The sequence below is a fragment of the Rhinolophus hipposideros genome (genome assembly GCF_964194185.1).
Source record: "Rhinolophus hipposideros genome assembly, chromosome: 13".
NCBI classification, from domain to species: Eukaryota; Metazoa; Chordata; class Mammalia; order Chiroptera; family Rhinolophidae; genus Rhinolophus; species Rhinolophus hipposideros.
The window spans coordinates 67,743,985-67,766,675 of record NC_138059.1 but is presented as its reverse complement, the minus strand read 5'-3'; the positions used below and the strand labels follow the sequence as shown (position 1 = coordinate 67,766,675).

Genomic DNA, 22,691 nt, shown 5'->3' with positions numbered 1-22,691 from the left:
TTTAAGTAACTATTATCATTTTAGATTACTAAAGCATATGGAGTAAAGTTTTGTGAGATTATGTGTTTGATGCAAATTTGTGTAATTAAGACTCTTCATATATAAATTATCTCAAAGATCTACCATAGGGGAGGAGATGATGGCATCTGTTAGTCCACAAAGTTACTGGTAAGCACTTCATAGGAAGGTATCACAATAGTAGTTAGTCTACCATTGAGAATACCGTAGGTGACACTGACGTTGTTAAGCAGCTTATCTTATAGAGTTAGATTCATCAATGAAGAAAATATATAAATGAATAAAGAAATTTGAATAGGGAATTAACTGGCATGGTCTCTTTTAAATGCACACAGAAATAATGTATTGACTAGAAACTCTCACATAATTTTCTAATTGTTAAATGCCATTCTAAGCAGGGAGATATAGGATTGTAAGATTTTCTATAATACCATTCTAAGAAACTCACCTAAGTGGATGAAGCTAAAATAGGTCTTTGCAAAGACATGCTAAGTAAAATGTCTTTAAGTAGTTAAGAAACATTTTTTTAAATGGAAAATAGGAATTAATGTAATTATCAAACAGTATGAAAGAACATCTAAATAATATAAAATTGTTTTAATTCATCGGACCTTTATGCAAAATTGATATAGCTTTAATGGATTTCCAAGAGAAATGCAAAAAGTAATTGATCTTTGACTCATACTATTAGGTAGTCTATTAATGACAACAAACACCATTCCATGATATAATTTGCAATTTAGTATGGACTTTTAAAATATGCACTGCTCTCTGGCAGCATAATTAATATGAAATCACAGTGGTGTAGAAAAGGCTATTATGCTTGCTAGAAGTCCTGATCTAGGCTGGAAGCTCTGGTCTTCCTACCACTGAAAACATTAAAGAGCATGATGAAATTATTTTTTTAAACTGAGCATTTGAAATAAATTTTGAGAAATGGATCCCACAAGCATTCTTCTTTTGTGATGTATATATCTTCATACTTATCTTGGGATACCCCCCTCATGTCTCCAAACCTACTTCAGTTCTGAGCTGTCAGAAGTAACGATAGCACTCTAGCTTTCAGTGGTATTGAAAAATTCTCCTCCCTGTGCTATGTCTTCTGCACATATACAAGTGAGGTCATCAGTGATAAATTTTCCTCTCATTTTCTTATATAGACAGAGATAAAAGTGAGCTTGCACTTGTTCAAATTACTCAAATTATGAGTACTTAAAACACACGATACATCCTGGAAGAGCTTTTCTTACTACTAAAATTGTATATTTTCAAATTTATCTCTTTGTTTTTGTCAAGGTTTGTTTCTGTTTCCTTATATGTAACATTAGGAAGCTGGAATAAGTCTCTTCCGTTTCTTTTAGCTTTAAAATTCTATTATTTTGTATTTATAGTCTCTTATAGAATGCCCTGTATTGCTTATAAGAACATACAAACTGTAAAATAATCCTTCTGGTGATATGGTGATAATTAAGGGCATTTCCTAACCAAGAAGCAAAAGCTATTTTGTGGTTTGCAAGACTGCAACACCAAGAACATTTCAGTTCTTCCAATTATAGGTGTAGAACAGAATGCAGTTGTTTCTGAATCATCTCTATTCAAGAAAGGTTTAATGTTATCCCAAACTGATAACTATAACTGAAACTTAATTGAAAAAGTCAAGAAGATATTCTCAATAAAAGATTAAATGCAAGCCTTTCTTCAGCTTAGTCCTAAAAATCCAATGCTAAAATCTTTGAAATATAAATTTTTCCCACAGTTGAAAGGAAGAGCAGGATTTTTCATCCAGCTCATGAATGTAGAAGTGGTTAAAGAAAATCAGACATACAAGAGTTATTTCTTTCTAAATACAACCGTTAAAAGATAATTCTTGCTGGGCCACCACTTCTGGAAAACCAGATTTGCAAGTTATCCATCATGTGTCAAAACGAAATCCCTCCCAAATCACTGTTGTGTTTTTCTATTTAAATCAGAAAGTGCAATCCCAAAATCTGATGAAATAAGCTGTCAGTGTGATCCTGTAAATAGCAATAACTTGACCTTCAAGAATGAATTCACTCTATGGAAGTAAGACATTTGAGAGTTCAAGATATTTCAGACCTAAATTCCAAATATAATGCTTCATTATAAATTCTTTAAAGCCACCTTCTTTCCCCCTTTGGTGGAACTATAAAGAAACTGACATCAATGAAATAAGTCAGTCAGTCTGTGCTGAAAGAGTGCAAGATGCTTTTGAGACAAAGTCATCTGGTATAAAAAACACTATGGAAAACAGCAGTAATACATTCCTGACAACTCGGAAATTACCTCAGGTATTTAACTACTCTGCTTCACCTGTTTTGAAAAGACTTTGTAGTTACAGAGAAAATGCACGAGCTCAGATTTCAAAGGGAACACCTGTGCTCCTTGGCATTCAGGCCTTGCAGGTACTGGAGGGTGGCACTACCTCGGGGCAATGCACTTATTAGGGTCTCCCGGAAGTTAAAGATGTGAGGCACATGTGGCAGTATTTTACTTAAAATCCACTTTAAAACAAGGCCTGAAAACCTTAAAAATGTAGCAACCTAATAACTTATGGAACTGCCTCTTCATTTTATTTAACTTAAAATAATTTTTGCAATGGAAATTGCATGTGTGGATAAATTCACAAGACGGTTTCAATGAAACCCATTATTTCAATGTTATACAGACTGAATGCGTCGTGACGTAAGACGGGCTGTACTTTTGGGGCGGCAGAGCCATTAATTTGACATAATCCTTACATTTCTACAGAATGTCTGCTAATTCACCCCATCTTATCTCACTGCCAAGGCCCTCTGAGTCTGGCCATAACTGCCCCACCTTATTTATATCCCACCCCTCTTCAACACGAGCCCCTCCACAGCTGCCTCTCTGGACCTTTAAAGATCTTACAAATCACCAGAAGATCTGTTTAAAATGCAGTTTCTTATTTGGTAGATAGGCCAGGAGAGATATCCAAGCTTTGGCTTTTCTGAGACCTGGGCGAGGCCCATACCTCGCATAACCACACGTTAGGAGCAAGTTCTTGGCCACTGAATCCATCAGAGATTTTCCCCAAAAGGAATCGTTCTTTCTCTCTTCTTCTCTCCTCTTCAGTTACTTAAACTTTATCCTTTCACCCAAGTCCTGTTCACATTCTCTCTTGAAAGTCATTCCAGCGCCAATACTCCATGTATCTCACCCTTCTCTGAGCCTTCTTGAACACATAATTTACCAATGATTAGAAAGATCTGTATCTAATGCTTTGGCTCTTAATTCCCAAACTAGGAAAAACCTTGAAAAGCTCAATTTAGATTATTTTGGTAAATGTCATATCTTTGTATTGACTTTGTGGTAAATTCAGGGCTAGGATGCCTTCATTATTTTTCTCGTCATTTAAGAGAGGAGTAGTTAATCATCTTCAAGACTAGGTTCTGGCTGTTTGAGACAGCAGTATTTAAGGAATTCCTTTAGCATGTGAGAAAGTACCATCTGTTGGTTCTTTGTATCTTGATCTATGGAATTAGATCAATTTTTATAAGAATGGACACGTGTATTTTAGTTTACTCATAGCCCATTAATTTGATCTTAAAGTCAAGCCCCCAAAAAATACATGAAAGGAAAGATGAACTCTCATAATAAATTACTCGATAGTATTTACTTGTGCATTGGTTTATAGTTTATATTTGAATATCAAAATAATAACTTGAGTTTTGAAAGTAAATTCAGTGTTAATGGCTTTTATCTATTGTACTTATGGTTGCTTTTCTAATTTTCCAAAGGAAAAAGAGTTGGGTTAGCAAATGAAAAACTTCTTGGACAAATCAGTAAAAGAAAAAGTTTATGGACACATAGAAGCTGAAACCTCCAATTTAACACTATAACTTCATTTCAAACCAAAGGCTTATATAAAAAACATTAAAATGCATATGTTTACATACTTTAACAAAACTGCTGTATTAAGTTTCTCATTGTTCCTATATTGAGAAATCTGTGTTAAGTTTTCACTAATAATTCCTGCCTCAAGAATGATATATTATGTTTCCAGTCTTTGGAAGCTATGTTAACCATTTGGTTTCCTGCTTTCCCTGGCTGCGAAGAAGCTCAAAGCTAGTTTAATAACCAAAGCATTCTCAATCAGATTTTTAGGCATTCCTTAGGAATAATATGCCTCTCGGCTTTGTCTTCTTCAACAATTACACAATGACTAAAGTGATAGTTTAAAAAATATGGTTTTCAAAAGTCCTTAATTGAAAATCTGAGAAAGAATACTGTGTTAAATATTTTTCATTTGTTCCCACTTAGCCATTCTCAGCTCCTAAGTGCCACTCCCCTTGTCCCCAAAGGTTCAACTCTACATACTCAGTTACTTCAGGTTTTGTAGCCTCTGGATTCCAATTGGCTTTGGCCATGGCACACAAAGACAGGAAGTCAGAGGGTAGGAGGTGAATTTAAGTATGAATTCCCCCTTTTTGACCCCACTCATCGTCTCTGAGTAGAGACGATCCTCAATTTAGGATGGGGTTACGTTCCCATAAACCCATTGTAAATGGGAAATAGCGTTGTCGAAAACACATTTAATACACCTCACCTACTGAACATCATCGTGTACCTTAGCCCTCCTTAAATGTGCTCAGAACACTTCCATTAGCCTATGATCGGGCAGTTATCTGCAGTTTCATCTCAGGAGTAACTGCCTTCCTCTTCTAATCACCAGAAGCAGGAGACACAGCTGGGTGTTTTGTAGACATGATGGGATGCGAAAAGAGAAAACACAATATCCAAAACACGCTGGTCACACAGTACACTGTAGAGTGCCGGCCATTTACCCTGGTGATCGCCTGGCCGACTGGGAGCTGTGGCTCCCTGCCGCTGCCCAGCCTCATGAGAGAGTGTCTTACTGCACATCACTAGCCCGGGAAGTGATCAACATGCAGAATCCGAGGTATGGTTTCTAATGAACCGGTATCTGTTTCACACCGTCGTAGTCAAACAATCTTAAACCAAACCATCGTAAGTCGGGGACTGTCTGTTCTCTGCCTCACCACAATGGTGACTATGTCCTTTCACACAGCCCTACTGCCAGGCTCCAGTCCCCACCAGGTGGTGACACGACCATTCAAGCCTGGATGTCTCCATCCTCATGGCTCCCCTTAGCCCTGCCCACACTCTACAGATAGACCTCTCAGGATTTTCTTTTCCTGTGGAACCCTTGTTACTATGGCATTTGTTTCCTGCTGAGAAATAATATTTGAGAATAAAAATATCTCACAGAATCTGTATTAGGAAACTGCCGAACATATTACCTGATACTTGTGAAATCTTAATAAATGTGCTCTTATTCACATGTTCCTTTAAGAATCTGAGTAATTTGCTGTGGGTCACATAGCCTTTTTGTGGAACTTTGCTGATATCATGTGACAAAGGGAAAAATTCAAATGCAAAGTTTTGAGTGATGATTTCACTGACATGTGGTATATAAACCAAAAACAACAAAAGAACAAGACAGACAAATGAGAAACAAAAACTCATAGACACAGACAATAGTTTAGTGGTTACCAGAGGGTAATGGGGGTGGCGGGTGGGAGATGAGGGTAAGGGGGATCAAATACATGGTGATGGAAGGAGAACTGACTCTGAGTGGTGAACACAAAATGGGATTTATAGATGATATATTACAGAATTGTACACCTGAAATCTATGTAATTTCACTAACAATTGTCACCCCAATACATTAAATAAAAAAGGAAAAAAAAGAAGATAATCACTGCCACCTAAAGTTCCAATGAAAAAGTAAATAATTTTCTTAGAATTTAAATTGAACACAATATTAATTATAAAACAAAGCTTATAGTTAATTATCCCTAGCTTTGCTTTGAATCTATTGACAATAAACTCTTTCATTTAAGATCTTTGTTCGCATCTAACTCTGTATGGGAGAATTTAGACAAAATCAGGTTATTCGTTAGGTGAGTCTTAAAGGAAGAAGAGAAATTAGAGAGAAAACAAGTAGGGCACGAGGCATTCTGACATCTGCAAATGCAGGTGGGCTTGGCAATATTCCTACAGCATAAAAAACAAACAAACAAAAAAACACCAAGGCGTATGGAATAATGGCACAGATGTTCCTATGAAAAAGCTCTGCTTTTCATTTGTTTAGGTTGTACTCAGTGTTCACAAAACTCTTGGTCAACTGACCTCTCAGCCATTTCTTTCTAGAAAGGAGTTCTGAAGCTCTCATTCCAGTTTCATTCCAAAGCCTCCTCTTTGATCAGTTTGGTTTCCCTTCTCTGGACAACATCCGATCTGTTTCTTTGAGGGTTATCAGTCAACCCTTTGGTATTTCAGATATGGATTTGATATGCTTGAGCAAGTATAAAATACCATTTTGTGTCTTCACTCCCAGCACCTTTATTGGATTGTCCCGTTTAGGTGGTGACTTTGAATTGCTTGAGGTACAATAACAAATGGGAGTCTATGAGCAGTAATCCCTTGATTATTCCCAAGTCTTACCGACTCACTCATTAGCCTACATAGTTGCACTCCATACTTGCCCACTTTGAAATTCCACTTCGTCCCTTCTCACTCGTGTGGCTTTTAGAGTTTATCCTGTCACGGACTGTACTGTACATGTCACTATCCAGTCGACCTGTGCCATTAGCTAATTTTGAGATTTCATTTTTCATTCCTGCTCCAGGTAGTCAAACATTACGCCTTCAGGAATCTTACTGTTCAAGCTTCTCCATCCTTTTGGTTTCTAAGCACTTCTTGGAAGGAAGTGAAAAGGAGTTTCTGTTTCCCAGCACTAATAGTTATAGGCACTACCTTATAAAAAGGAAGGTGAGTGTAGTAGTTGAGGAGGAAGGAAAAACAAGAAAGAATCTGAATTCTAGTCAACTTTTCATGTCTCAATTTAGACCCGGCTTCCTCCAGGGAGCCTGAAGTCTTCTGCTCAAAGTGGGGTTCACATCATCCATAAGCTCATTAGTAATGCAGACTACCAGGGCCCACGAAGACCTTTTGAAGCAAAATGCAACAGGATTCCCAGGGGTTCACATTCAAGTCAGGGTGGTGATCAACTAAAGTGTCCCTTATTTCTGGTTCCCAAATCCTACCTACCTTCTTTTCCATGAGAAACAATCACTATCCTTAATTTCCTGATAATTGATTTCAAAATTTTCTTTGGTTAAAAACTTAAAATATAAATAAAGTATGTACACCCTACTACGTAGATTGTGTCCATATTCATATCTTGTCTTTGAGGTTGCCAATATAGAAAATGCGTTGTGTTTCCCCGATAAGTTATATGCAAATAGTTGACTTAATCACAGCTATTGATTCTGTTAACTAGTTAAAAGGGAAGAAAAAAAAAAAGATTTCCCAGATCACGGTTCCAAGTTCTTACGTTTGGTAAGTTTAGTAATCCACTAACTCAAGTCATGTATTTGGGTCAGTTCTGTAATTTAATTTTTAGAGTTCCCATATACAACTATCTGTATCTAGCATTCAGTTTGCAATTTGAACCTCAAACACACTGTTCAGTCGGTATCTGTTTCTGCACTTGATATACATTATGTACTATCTGAATACTTTAAAAATCGAAGCCCCACTCACATGCCTGTAACCATCTCATCTCCATTGGCTGAGAAGAGTGGTGCGGCCAATGGCAACCCACAGAAGCCATCATTACTGTCAGTCCCCTTGTATTTTGGAAATACCTTGACATACTATAGTAAACCTCTTCCATATCTATTAGATTTTTTAACTTAAATCATTGTGAACAAAATGAACTTGAAGAACCTCAGAAACGGTTCATACATTTGACTCCACAAAGATCTTTATGCATGTCTCCAAAATGACCATTTCGTAATGTCCTGTCCTCACACCCCTTCCTTCCTGCCCTCTCAGTCTCAGCAGATGCTTTTGCTCCATACTTTGCTGGTTAAAGCAGAAGCATACCCATGAACATCTTCTCTTTTACTCATGAAATATACCCAGCCACTTCCTTCTGTACCTACAGCCTCAGTCTTTCCTGTTACAATAAATGAACTGATTCTGTAGTTATATTTTCTCCCTCCCACACCAAGTGCTTTCTCAACTTGTTCATTTCCATCAACCTGCAAACATTCTCTTTAAAAACAATTCCTATATTCCCCTCTAACAACAGCTAGTTCTGTTTCTCTGATCTCCTTCACTGCAACATCACCTTGAGGAATTGAAGTTCCTTCTCCACTTCCTCACCTCCCATCCTCTTTTTACTTCAACAAGATTTCCGGTCATACTCCGCCGCTGAAATGGCTCTTCTACCAACTTCGCCAGCAGCCTCCGTTTTGATGTGACCATTGTTAGCTTTTCTTCTTCATCTTACTCAGCTGCTCAGCAACACGGACGCACTGGCTTTGCCCTTGAACTCTCTTCTCCTGGATTCTGGGGCACTGGTGTACCCTGTCTTTTCCTTCAACTTTGCTGGCTACTTGTTCCCAGATTCCCTCGCCAGCTTTTCCTTTCTGCTCAACCTCCATACATTGGCGAGCCCCAGGGCTCAATCCAAGACTTTCTGCCCTTGTCCTTCAAAATCTTCTCTTTGGCTGAGTTTGTTCAGTCAGGTAAGTTAAGATGGTTCCTAATAAGAGCGACATGATTTCCACATTTTTATCTCAAGGCCCACCTCCCTGAGGGCCACTAAACTCATTTGGGGATGACCTGGCATCACAAACTAAGCTTGGCCAGAAAGGAATGTGTGGTGTTATCCTTCCCTCCTCCTGTCAGTTTTTCCTGCAAATCTTTCAACTATCCACCAATGCACTTAAGTAAATCCCTAAGAACATCCCAGATCTTCCTTATCCTTCACCCTTCACATTGATGCTATCCACACAACCATCAAAAATGCCAGCAAAGCATACCCTGAAACTCCTCACCTCTCCCCATCTTTACCACTACCACCCGGGGCCCAGTCACCACCATCTCTCACTCAGATATAGCGATGGCTTTCTCACTGTCTCTCTGCTTTCAGCGTTGGCCCTCTTTCAGACGACTCTTCATAACACAGAGTAATTTTATGAAACTGGGAGTAAGACCAAGTCAATCTCCTGCAAAAAATTTTCCAATGGCTTTCCATTTCACTTGGCAAATTGTAATGACCGAACAGGAACTGGGCCACTGTCCTGTTCTGCTCCTCATGCTGAAGTTCTCATCTTCTGTTGTTTATGGAGGGAGTGAGAGTAGACTGGCTTTTGGGAGGGAAGGACGGAGCATGAGGGAAAACAGGAGGCAATTGTCCTGGGAAGTGAAGAGGCAGAGGTTGGTTCCAACTCCTCTAACGTCTTGGCGTTGGGTTAGCCAAATGGGTATCAAGTAACCAGGCAATTTCCAGCATCTCTGTAACCATTCTGGAAGTCACTATAAATTGAAAGATCCAGAATCTTCCCCATTGATATTTAAACCAGCATGGAAAATGCCACTGGTTTTCAAAAAAGTGCAGTCAGGGTTTGGGTGGATTTAGGTCTTGGAAGAGATGCAAGAACTCCCAGCCTACAGGCTGCCTGGCTGTCCAAGCCAATGTCATCTGTCCTACAACAAGGCTTCCTTGAATTTTGATTGCTGTTGTGATTACAAAGGGGCTTTAGTGTGTATTTCTACTCTTGCCACCTCTCCCCACCTTAATGGCTACCACCTCACCACCAACTGTTGGATGATTACAATAGCCTTTCTCTCTACTCAAACCTTTGTTTCACCTAAAGTCTGTTCTCAACAAGGTCAGAATGGTTCTGAATAAGTGCAAGTAAGATCATGCTGTTCCTCTCCTCCAATGGCTTAAACATCTTCTTGGCACTCAGACTAAAAGTGACCCTTGACAGCAACCTGTATCCACCATCCTCAGTTAACTCCCTGACCTCATTTCCTACATCACTTTGCATCTTCATTCTGTGTCAGCTACATGGGCCTCTCGCTGAATTTGGAGAGTCGGGTCTTTCCCAACGATTCCAAGAAGCAAGTATGTTTATTGTGTACTGCTGGTCTCTACATGGTGCCTGGCATATGGTAAACTCCTAACTGGGAGGAATAAATAACAGTAACAATTTCACATTTTTCTGGCATTTTTCTGGTGGTGAGTGTTCCATTCTGTTAAAACTACCTCGTTTCTGTCTTGTTAAGATCCTAGATTTGCCGCTTACATTTAAGGAGGAACCTTTAATCTCCCAGAACTCCAGGGTAATTACTAAATTCAATAGAACTGGATGGTAATGTCATTTTCTTCCTGTAGGTATTGCCACCTACAGTGCAACTTCCAAAAAGAAAAATACATCAATTTTAAAGTGTCAATATCTTTTTAAAGTGTCAATGTCTTTTTAAAAAAACAACAACAACACTATCTATTCCAGCTAAGATTTTGTAAACTTTTAAATTCTGTAGATCAAGATAATTAAAACATAACTTTATTGTACCTAAGCCATATTATTAAAGTAAAATAAAAACATTTTAGGAAAATAAAATTAGCTATTTTAAATATATAATTAAAAAGCCTTAATAACTTTACATAATGATAATATTCTTTGAATCCAGATATTCCATGTACCTCTTAGTGCAAATAGTTTTGAAATTTTTGAGACTTACCAGGTAAGTGTCAGTATACAGAAAGAAAACTATCATTTTAGGAATCGGGAGTTTAATAAAACCTTAATCACAGTGAATTCTTGCCACTTTTAGCAAGATAAGAAATGTGCAAACATTGAGCTTTGGGTAAATAAATGAGTGATCGGGCCATCATTTTGTAATCTTCTTTACTCTGTATATATGTCACTTGTGACAGATAATGTCAGAAAATATGGATGCATGAGAGTAAACAGAGCAACTTACAAGCTAAAGGACACTTTTTCAGGATTGGATTCAGGCTACAGACAGTCAGAAATATGTCAAAACCCACATTAGCATCACCCTGCAAATGAGGTGGTCCTATGTCCAGTTTCTGGAATTATCTGCTGTACGGAAGCACAGAAGAGAAAAACAAAAAGAAAAAGAAAAATTCTGTTTCCAGTATTAAGCATGGCCTTAGAAAGAAGGTAAGTGACAAACTGGACCCAAGCCATCTCGGGCTGGAAGTACCACTGGTTGCCTGGCAAAAGGCGAGGGATCCAGCGGTATTTTGTTCTCCATTTGGAAAACTGTGCCAAGCTTCTGCCCATAGTCTCGCCCACATGTGAGGTGACAGTAAGCAGGCAGAGCCACCCACCCTCCCGCAGTGTCTGTCAGCAGTCTCTAAAAGACGTGGACATAGTTATAATGGTGGAAAATGGCTTATGTAATTGGTCCATGTGTCCTTTTTTTGGTAAAGTGTCCTGGTTGCTAAAGCACAATCTAGATTTCGGTACACTTTGTATCACAATGAACGATTTCTGATTTTAGTCAATCTATAATGTCTTTGAGGCTCTATGTTAAATATTTGTATCAAGAGGTAAATACCCATTAATTCATTTTATTACTTATTATTTAAATTCCAGAACATTTGAATATTTTTACTATTATCTCAGGAACTCTATATTACAGAAGAATTTTTAGTATGCCATGAATATTTTTTTAAAATAGGGGAAAAATTCTGAATTATTTGAAACATTTATTCCTTCCTACCATTTATTTAGTTAGTTATTTATTCCTTCTTCGTATTTGTAAATTCCATGTCAGTATCTCTGGTGTTGGTGATATCCTACCTTCCAGAACTTGTATTATTTTAATTCCTCTACATTTATCTCACATATAAACTTGCCTATTCATCCCTTTATTCAACACATATTTACTGAGCATTCAACATTATTCCATCAACACATATTTACTGAGTACTTCTGTGCATGAGACATGGGGTTATAAAGAGAAATAAGGTACGATCCTTCCTTACCCTCTAGGAATTCAAAGTCTTGGAAAGGAAAATAGACATAAATATTTCATTGCAACAAAATGTCAATACTGTAAATAGGGTTGACTAAAATACTTTAGGAGCACAGAAGAAGGCAGGGGAGTGGGTGCACCCACCAGAAAAAGGTTTACAGAAAAGATGTTAGCGCTTCGTCTTGAATAAGAGTTTGTCAGGAGACAGGTGTTCTGGACACAGAAGAAATGGAACTAGCGAGAAGGCGCAGAAGCAGGGGCAGTGAGGCCGTCTGCAGGAGCAGTGAGCAGTTCAGTGCAACACAGATTCAAATATATGCAAGGGAGTGGAGGGCAAGGGGCACTGGACTGGCCGTGCTCCCTGGTGTAAACTGATCAGAGTGGGCTTTGAGCAGCAGCAGTTTGGTGCAGGTGGTAAGCACCCCAGATTTGTTTGAGGGAAAGGAAAGATTTAGTAACAGTAAGGAAGGTGGACTACAGTGGAAATAAAGCAGGAATAGATTGGTGTAGCCTGCTGCGGGGGGGAAACTGTGGTACCCATCTCGGGATGAGACAATGAGTAGAGGTTAGGGTGAAATAGAAGAGATGGTCCAAAAGACATTTCTGAGACAGAATCTACAGAGCTTGGCAAGTAATTGCGTATCTCTATAGGTATGTGTGTATGTTATGTGGGAGTGGGCCGAGGCAACGAGGGCAAGGCAGGAAGTGAGGCTGTGCTCACCAGTTTTCTGATTTGTCTTTTCTTCCTTAGAAAACTGAGCCGACTTTGATGACATTCCCTGAGAAAGAATCCAGGAACGGAAGTAGGATGACAGGCAAGAGTGGAGGGAAAAGGTAAGGCAGTTTGTTTTCTTTGTAGACATCCCAGGCTTGGAGTAACTGTAGAGTAATATTACACAGAGATGACCCCGTAGCAGTAGGAAATATGAAAATGAAGCTCAAAGAGAATTGTAGGATAGACTTAGACTATGGAGCCATCATTACATACTTGGTATTTAAAGTCAAAGGTGTGGGTCCCAAAGGGTTGGAGGAGACCACAGGTGAAGGCTCAGGAAACAACAGGTTGACGTAATAACCAGGACAATGAAAGAACCAGGTGATGGGGTCTTAAACCCCACGGAAAGGAAAGGGGTGAAGAAAGAGAGTACGCTCAACTGCTCACATGTGTTCTCTCCCTATCACATGTGGGGTTCGTATTCTTCCACCGATTTCACCCACGAGGAAGCAGTGCCCTGAGTGCTGACTTCAGAGCTCACGTACAAGAAAGCAGCAGAGGCAAAAGGTGAACCAAAGGCAGTATTGTTCTCCTCAATCACCCATTGCCTCTTCAGCAACAGCCCCATTTGATGATCCAAAAGCTCCAGTTTCTCAATTTACCCTCCATTAAATGCCGGTCATCTCTCTCCTTAGGATCACCGGTTTCTATCATCACGAACTCCTTTCTCCCCTTCCTGATTCTGCCACAGGTCTGTGTTTTCATCAACCGAATCTGCCTCTAGTTCCCCACAACCAGCCTGCCACCCCACATCTGTCTATTCCTCTTCCTCTAATTGAGATATGCCCCCCCACCCTTTGCCACAATTCAGGGTCCTGACCACCTGCCAGGGACAACACAGACATCATGGTCCTCACTGAGGGACTCTCGCCATTAGGCAGAGTCCATCATCCCATGCTCCCTGGGCACTATTCCTACACATACAAAGAATTGCATTTTCTTTGCTTACTTGAAAATTTTCAAGAATGTCTATTCTTTCTTCTCAACCTATAAGCTCTTCAAAGGAAGATGTAGCTTTCCAGAGTTACTTTTTCACCTCATTAATTGAATATAAGAGTAGGGATAGGGATGTGATGTCACCGAACGTGCATGTGGCTTGGCTGCCATAGGTTCAAGGACAAATAGACCAAAATAAGCACCAAATGTAATTAAGGGAACTGGCTATTCAAACTTTTAATGTAATATGATGTAGGAGAGTATCAGTGGCCAAATGTGGTGGCACTTATCATCCGGCATTGCAGAATTTACAGGAAACAGCTCTTTAGCCAGCTTTTCATTTTGTTTTCTCAGAATAAATTCACTATAAATAACTATTTGAATAACCCATTTTCACAAGGCTGATCAACATCTGTACTTATATTATCATGGAATACATAAAAGAACAGTATTTGGAATAAACCAGTGTTGTTCTTTTAGACTTGCCCTTAAATATGTATTCTAGAAAATGTGTGCCAGCATTACAGCTGGGCATTGAACTCTGCAGCCCAGGGAATGGCCAACACACCATTCCAGGGCTAACGGTATCTAAGGGCAACACAACATAAGCCCTGGCTGCTTTCTGAATCTCCATTTCAAGGATAGAATGAAACCAGTGAAACTAAACAGAAAGTCATATAAACACCCCAGACCAGACATCATACAATAGACAGTTATTTTCTTTGGAAGTCAGACCTAAACACGAGTCACAGAACTGTTCTTTCAGTATTTCCATATTACTTAAAACACACACAGATATTCTCAGATTTCTCTTGGTACGTTTCAACTCCCAAGTTCTTCCTTACTTTAAATAAAAAAGTAATTGAATACCTATCCACGCGGAATAAGCATACAGTGGCCTACTTGGCAAGGTCCTATAATTGGCTCTTTCTGTTTGAAAGCTCACAGATGAAGAAGTCATAGAATTTTTTTACTTTGGAACAAATGCTTTAAAATATACAGAAAGCAGAAATGGGAGACATTACAGATGCCATTTCCTGCACAGAATTTTGAAAATTCACTTAGATATTCCATTTAAACAATATTTGGAGACATTAAACTAGTTATGTGTCTTATTAACATTTAATGGGACCTTGCATTATGCCTGAAAACGAGGTAAACTTTATATCCCATTCAACCCTCACGACAGTCCTCAGAGGTGATTATGCATACTGGACAGGAGGAAACTGAAGTGGAGAGAAATTAGTAAGTTGTCAGCAGTCACATAGCTAATGGCTGTTAGTATCAGAATTCAAACTCAAACAGCCTGATTGCTGCACCACAATTCTTAATCCCTCATGAGTTCTCTTGAGTCACTTTCTTTAGAGTAAAATATTTTTCCAATAAAATTTAAAATAATATAATGTCCTATTTTGCAATGGGTAATGTGAATTTTAAACTCCCACGTGCCATGAAAGTTACCTAAACAGAGAATAACCCATCAAACCTAACGTAAATGCAGGAAAAAAGGAAAACCAGAATGCATAAAATTAACTGCACCCTGCAGTGTGTACAAGGAGAAATGCCCTTCCCAATATTCATTAAATAAGTTTGCCATCACCAATAATTATTTATTATCAGTCTTTGCTAGTACCCTTCTAATCATGCAAGTAGCACGAGAGATTTTTTTGAAAATTTTTCTAAATATTTAGGGTATGAAATAGTATATTAATGAGTTATATGTTAATACTCTTTAAAATGTAATTTTGTTTCCCAAACTTGCTAATTTAATTTACTCTAAGAGTAAATATAAGGTTATTAAGGATACGTCACATATTTTTGTTAATCCTTTGCCCCAGCTTGCTGTCACACTTCAAAGTCCACAAATAAATCCAGAAGAGGGAAAAAAAAAGCCATTGCCAAGTAAACCTTGACAAAGCAACCACAGAAATGTACCCTTTACAATATGTCATTCACAGAACCGTAAGGAACATTGCCCACTTGGGGAAAAAAAAAAAATATGTATCATCAACAATCCAGAAAGCTTCTTCAAATTATTGGTTCCTGATTTTTCAGATCCACCATTCATAAGAAGGTTCCATTAATTAGGAATTAGGAGTAGTTGTCCTACTACCGTGTTTCCCCCAAAATAAGACCTACCCCGAAAATAAGCCCCAGTTAAGATCATCAGCCAGACGGACGCACTCAGTACGTAATGACGATGTTCCAGAAGATGACGTGACTGTATTTGAATAAATGTAGATTGTTGTACATGAAAAAAATAAGACATCCCCTGAAAATACGCCCCAATGGAGCAAAAATTAACATAAGACCCAGTCTTATTTTCAGGGAAACACGGTAAGTCACATACAAGCAAATACACCGGCTGTTCAGCATGTTCAGGTTCGGAATCTTCCTGGTAAGAGTAGAATTTAGAGCACTTAGTAGGAACACTGCATCGAAAGGAAGCTAATTCTACTACTAAACCCTAGAGCTCTTAGAATGAAAGGAACACTAATAAAAGAATATGGAGGGGAAGGTGCTCTCGAAGAAAATCTTTTTTTTTTTTTTGTTTCATACAAGACACATGGTAAAAGATGAGATAGTAGCATGAGGGAATTCAACCAGGCAGACTGAAAGTATCAAAAAACATTTCTTTGTACATACCATCAGAAAATGTTCCTTACCATATACTCCATATTAGATGCTGTCGGATACACCTGACTTCGTAATTTATTATGAAGGTCCAAGATACTCTGCATATCATTGTCTGTGATGGCCCTTTTCCCTCTTTGCTTGGCCGTCCACCACTCACCATCCTCATCCGTGTACTTTTCCAAAAGTTTCTCCAATAAAGTGGCATTAGGAACCACCATGGCTGGAATTGCTTTAGCCATGAACAGCATTGTGGTCACTCTCAGCCACTCAAGCGCGGTACACTTCATAATGAATGATCTCAGGATTTCCCCAGGAAAATCTCCAAAACAGGCTCTTCCACTCCTTTGGGCTATAACGACATGCAGGGTGATTAAGGTGAAAATCTAGGCACGTATTAATTTTCTAAGAACAAAAGTAAAACAAGTTACAAAGGGACGGTGCCAGTTTGACTTGTCTATCTAATGCCAGCAATGGACACTGCACTTTTGAAATACCTTATCTCCAACACGTTTTCCCTCCAGGGGACTTTTCACAATGTATTATTTCCACAAAACAGACGACTGTGTTTTCCAAGATGATATGCGTGAGGCCAAAAATAAATGGCAAAAGTAGCCCAACAGAGCCAAAGCTGGAAAATAATTTTTGAACTGCAAGGTTTTACAGGGCTGTAACTAAATACAGCTTGAAAGGGTTTATATCAATCTAGAGGTCCACGTTTCTGTGTTTCAAGGTATGATTGTAGCCCAGCGTATTTTCTCTCCCGTTCACAGACGTTCAGAATGTCCGCACATGCTGACACAGAGGTGACCGTTTTAAAGAAGTACAAAACGTTATCCATACAAATATCCATGGGCACAAGGAGAGGGCTTAGAGAACAAATGCGAATGGGTGGTTCGGGTCAGTGGGGGAAGCCTCTCCTGCGGGCGCCTGCCAAGAACTCCTTATTTCCTGGAAAGTGTGCCTGCCCTGGGCCCCGCACCCGAGAAAGCCCACAGCTCACCCGCAGCTTCAGAGCTTGTCGTGCCCCACGCCCCGGGCGCACGGGTCCCTTCTCCCCCAGGAAAGCGCGCGCTGCGAGCAGGAGGGGAAACGCACGGTCACTTCCAGGAACCAGCTCCCGGGAATCTCCATCGCTGCTTTCCCAGGAGCCCACCCCTTGCGTCTGATCCTTCCCTACAAGGTGGTTTTCTTTAAAAGGAGAGGGGAAGGAAAAGAAGGTAGGTGCTCAGCTCAGCCGTGAGTTTGAGAAACGGCCTTACCTCTCCAGTGTGAAGTGCCCTAGGAGCGCAGAGCCCAGGAGACGCCGGCCTTCGCGCAGCCGTCCCACTCCACGCACCTCTGCGCACAGACAGCCCCCTCCGCGAAGCACCGGGCACCGCGCGTCCTTGGGCGACCGGGCGCTGACGGCAGCGGGTCGCCAGCCTCGGCCTCCGCGGTTCCTGTTGGCCCTGGACCAAAGAGCAGGACAAGCGCTCCAAAGTTAGAGCCTGAAGTTGTGGGGGGAAAGGGAGCAGCCTAGGGAGCTGGCCAGGGAGGGCTCCCCAGCGTCTCCAAACGCCAGGGCCAGGGGCGGGGACAGAGGCAGATCCCGCGGCGACCTTGCGCTCCTGCTCCGGGAGCTCCGGGCAGCCGCCGTGCAGAGCCAGGCGCCCAGCGCTTCCGCAGCTCGCTCCAGCCCCGGGGCATTTATTGCGGTCCCTGCGCGCACGTGACGCGAGCGCCCTCCTCGCCCACCCCCACCTCCGCAGCCCTGGACAGATGCCCGCCGGAGAGAGGACCAGCCGCCCAGCTTCTTTCTGGCCCCGCGAAGCCAGCACGCTTGGCCGCTGTGGGTGTGCTTTGGGATTCAGACACCCGGGCGTTGGACCCCGCGGGAGGGGAATGCAAGGAGGGCCCCAAGTCTTGCCGCCCCTCGCAGCTCCCCTCCTCCTCGTGTCTTCAGGACGAGATGCTAAAATGGCCTTAACAACTTTCACAGACAAGGAGCTGCCCCAGAGAGGAGGCAGTGGGATGGTGTTCACACCTTTGCTCTTGAAGATGCAGAAGGGAAGCTGGGGGGGTAGGGGGGCATCGCTTGTTTCCAAGAGCCATTGCCTAGAATTGAGAAGTTGTTATTTTGGGTTCCTTTAAACCTTGATGGTGATCAGATGGGGGAAGGGGGCTCATAGAATGATGGGTGATCTGTGACTCAGGGTTGCCTGACCGTGGAGAGCCCCACTTCAATCATAAAATATGTGGCATTCGCTTCCTAGGGTGACGACAGCACTTTTTCTTTCCCTGATAATGTAGACATTTATCCAGTTGATACAAAGTGTACCCTCAATTAATTTATCACAGCTACATGGATAGGAACTCAAAACGCAAACCCAGACTTGGTAGTGAAATGAGCGACTGGGTTTCCTTGTTGTTCATGCTATAATCTGGAGTAGGAAAATTACTAATTTCAAACTCACAAAGGCTCACCCTACTGAGTGTGGTGTTGCTTCTACAGGTACCTTTTTTTTTTTAAATCAAGAAACATTTATTTAATTCATTTACCTTCACTTCCCTTCTGTGGTGAACCTCAATTTTCTTTATCTCTAAACGCTAGAGTGCAAAGCATATGATCCAACAAAGTAAAACTTTCTGATAGTGGGAACTCCCAAATCATCCCAAGCTGCTGGCTGTCTCTTTCCACCATCCAACTACACTTTATCAAACCTAAAACTTCAGATCTAAGCCTCTGGTGAACACGAGAACTTGCTTCTTCTCAACATAGAGAAGAAGGCGACATCAGGTATCAGAAGGACACAGAGGTGAAAGGTTTTGGCTGCAGACTTTCATAGAAGGTGTAACTTCGCAGTTTCCTAGCCGCTTAAGCACAAAAAGACTGTGAAGTTTTGTACTTTACAAGTAATTATTTGTAACTCTCATGCACATGCTTTGGAAAATTGGCTTTCCCTCCAGAAAACTGATGGAAAACCCCAAGGTTCGTGATAAAACAACTATCATTTATCACAGCTGACAAAGAACATGCTTCTATACTCTTGTAAAGTATACTGAGTATCAAAATAATTTAAAATAATAACATTGCTTGAAATATTTTCTAAGACAATTTAGTTTGGGAAGAAGGCGATTAAGATGATAAAGAAATGAAATTAAATGCATTGACTCTTGAATATTTGTTTCCATTATAAACTCTGTATATATCGTATACACATTATACATCTACAGGTTTACATTAAAGAAAATAAGATTTGGTTTTAAGGTTTAATTCCAAAGCTTTCCTCAGGCAAAAAAAAAAATATATATACACACACACACACACACGAGGTCTGACAATTAAGTTTGTGAACTTATTGCAATGATGTTGCTAACCTTTTTCGATAGCAGAGGGATTATTTATTATGAATTTGTACCAACTGGAGAAACAGTTCACCAAGTTTACTATTTGGAAGTGCTGAAAAGGCTGTGGGAAAAAGACGAAAACGACCTGAACGTTTTGCCAACAATTCATGGCTCTTGCATCACGACAATGCACCAGCTTACACGGCACTGTCTGTGAGGGAGTTTTTAGCCAGTAAACAAATAACTGTATTGGAACACCCTCCCTACTCACCTTAGCTGGCCCCCAATGACTTCTTTCTTTACCCAAAGAAAAAGGAAATATTGAAAAGAAGACATTTTGATGACATTTGGGCATCAAGGGTAATAGGACAACAGCTCTGATGGCCATTCCAGAGTTCCAAAATTGCTTTGAAGGGTGGACTAGGCACTGGCGTCAGTGCATAGCTTCCCAGGGGGAGTATTTCGAAGGCAACCGTAGGTGATATTCAGCAATGAGGCATGTAGCACTTTTTCCAGGATGAGTTTGCAAACTTAATTATCCGAGCTCATATTCCTTGTCTCAGTGTTTCTATTGGCAGCCAACTTGGCACTGCAGGTCATATTCATATATAAAAGAATGATTTAAACATTCATTACAGAGGGTGCCAAAAATGTATACATATTTTAAGAAAGGAGAACACTGTATTAAAATTGTAATACTCACTGTATACCGATAACAAAAGATGAATACAAGTCATGCTTGACTTCTGCAGTTAACAAGAGGTGCTCAAAGTGATTACCATCAGCGTAATTTTAATAGTTTTTTCCTTTCTTAAAATGTGTATGCATTTTTTGGCACCCTCTGTATATTAAGCATTAATACTTCAATACCATATCTTATAACTGATTTAATATAGATATAGGTTGGAAATGCCATTTTGAAGAGTAATAAAACACAGTATTCTCCAGTACTCAGAGATGGTACTGTTCACATTTTTATTTGTTGAGAAATCTGTATGTAGACAGAAGGATACTTCTCCACACAGAATTCATGTAAAAGTGGCACTTTGGTTTGTGGCTAAGGCGGTTACTTGTAAAGTCCTGGTTGTTTTTAGCATGACTGCTTTCTTGTGGCAGATACTGGTTAGTTGCCTAACCCAAACCATCTTCCCACCCCGTTTCTACTGGGGCTGTCTGCGCACCTTCACACAGCCTGTCAAACTGGCATCCCTAGGAGGTGAATGTTGGTTAAAAGCCAGTGACTTGTCTCATTAGGGAGCCCACCTCAGGGATGATGTAGATGCCTGATCACTGCCCTGTACACCTGAAGCTGAAGCTGAACAATAATGAATGTCAACTACTATATATATATATATATATATATATATATATATATATATATATATATATATAATACATATATATATATGTATATATATATGACTACAACAAGTGGACTACAGCATTCAGAATAGAGACAGTGGAAATGTAAGGGCTGTGTGCCATGTCGGAGGGGTAGTGGATGGGGGGATGGGGGTTGTCACTGTGTGAGAGATATAAATGATAAATGTCTAACTATTTGTCATGCGGAGCAGCCTGCGGGGCCTCCTGTCCCGCTCCCCACATAAGAACGCAGGACATGGTAAGGCCAAAAAGGAACACCCACGGAGCCATAGATAGGGGAGTCGTACCACTATATTCTCTCTGGCGGCTGGGCTGGAGACACAGGAAGCAGGATCTACATAACCTGCAACCCGCCATCCTAACAGCAGTCCACGCTTGCCAGCCACCATCTTCTTGCTAGCCCCCATTTTTTTCTGCTAGCGTAGCCACAGCCGTTATATTAGTGGCCAATGGCTTATGGGTTACAGCTGATGGCCAACTAGCCACAGCTGATGGCCATCTGATCACAGTTCATGGCCATTTACTACCCGAGCCAGCACCTTTCTATGTGAGGCCGAGAGCCTGGAAACTGCTTTCTGGGGCTCTATCCCCACACTATTACATTGTTTTGTTTACCTGATACTAACAAATAAAAAAAGCCAGTGATAGCAATCCATCCCCTCTACCAGTGACTGACTTAGCATTGGACGTGCCATGCTACCCTGGCTACTGAAAACAAGAAATGAATTTGGGGATGAGGAGGAGGGTTGGTATGTGTATTCAGTTGTGAGAAAAAGAGATGCAAAAGGAAAAAATGTCCCTTCAGGTGCTCATGGGTAAGTTTGTGACATTTAAAGATGCAGCTATGATTGTGCAAAGAAAGGGACAAGCCTGAGAATCGAGACCTATCATCATACTGAGCAGAAAGACAGATTGTGCCTGAATTTGCCTGCTATGGACCAACCATTGAACACCTAACATCCATTTTTCTGGCTATGAGAGACACTAAGTGTATTATTTAAGGCACAATCACTTGGATATTCCGTTACCTGCCGCTCAAAACATCCTAACAGATACGCTTCTACACAGAGGATACTTTCCTGTGGCAATGTCATATTTTCTCCATGCTGCTTGCGCATACCTGGGAGCGATCTTTAAATATACCTGTACGTGTGTTTTCTATCCATGTACTTGCAAAAGTGGGTACGTATTCATCTCTAGGCACTTCATGTACTGTACAGCCTTGTGACCCCTGAACCTCAACCTCAAGGCTAGGCACTGGCTGTTCTCTCGCCAGCTTTTAGTAAGTCCATCCTCCATTGGGGAATGTAAAAATGGAATTTGTGTTGTGTTTGGGGAGGTGGAATCAATGTAGTGCAATGTTTCAAAGCGTGTAATTTTAAGTTAAGATGCCCAGATTAGTTTCATGACGTGTCACTAGTTACGGGACCTTGATTATGCTACTTAGCCTCTGTGAACCCTGGACCCTTCCTTTTTAAAGAGAAATAATAATAGTAGATATCTCACTTTGTCACTTTGTGTATTAAGATAAGTTAATACAAAAAAGCCCTTAAAACAGAGAATACTCGATAAGACTTAAATATTAACGTCTTAAGAATTGAAGTAGTAGAAACTTTCTAGTTGCTATTTTATAAATTTAATGTTTTTAATTACTGTGCAGTTTAAAAGTTTAATTTTAAAATAGAAGATAGAAGTAATTGGCTATATACATGATTTAAAAAAAATCTATAGTATTTAT

At 40.3% G+C, this 22,691-nt stretch overlaps 1 protein-coding gene across 1 annotated transcript in view; it reads right to left on the bottom strand.

The window, feature by feature from the left end:
- Positions 1–17,949, bottom strand: part of CRISPLD1 (cysteine rich secretory protein LCCL domain containing 1) — a 40,087-nt gene extending 22,138 nt beyond the window's left edge. Inside the window, exons 1-2 of the mRNA XM_081071001.1 lie at positions 17,503–17,949; positions 16,273–16,592 (exon numbers count right to left, since the gene is read on the bottom strand). Coding sequence (XP_080927127.1) covers positions 16,273–16,530 — 258 coding nt within the window. The 5' untranslated portion in view covers positions 16,531–16,592; positions 17,503–17,949. The remainder of the gene's footprint in view (positions 1–16,272; positions 16,593–17,502) is intronic.
- Positions 17,950–22,691: the final 4,742 nt, after the last annotated feature.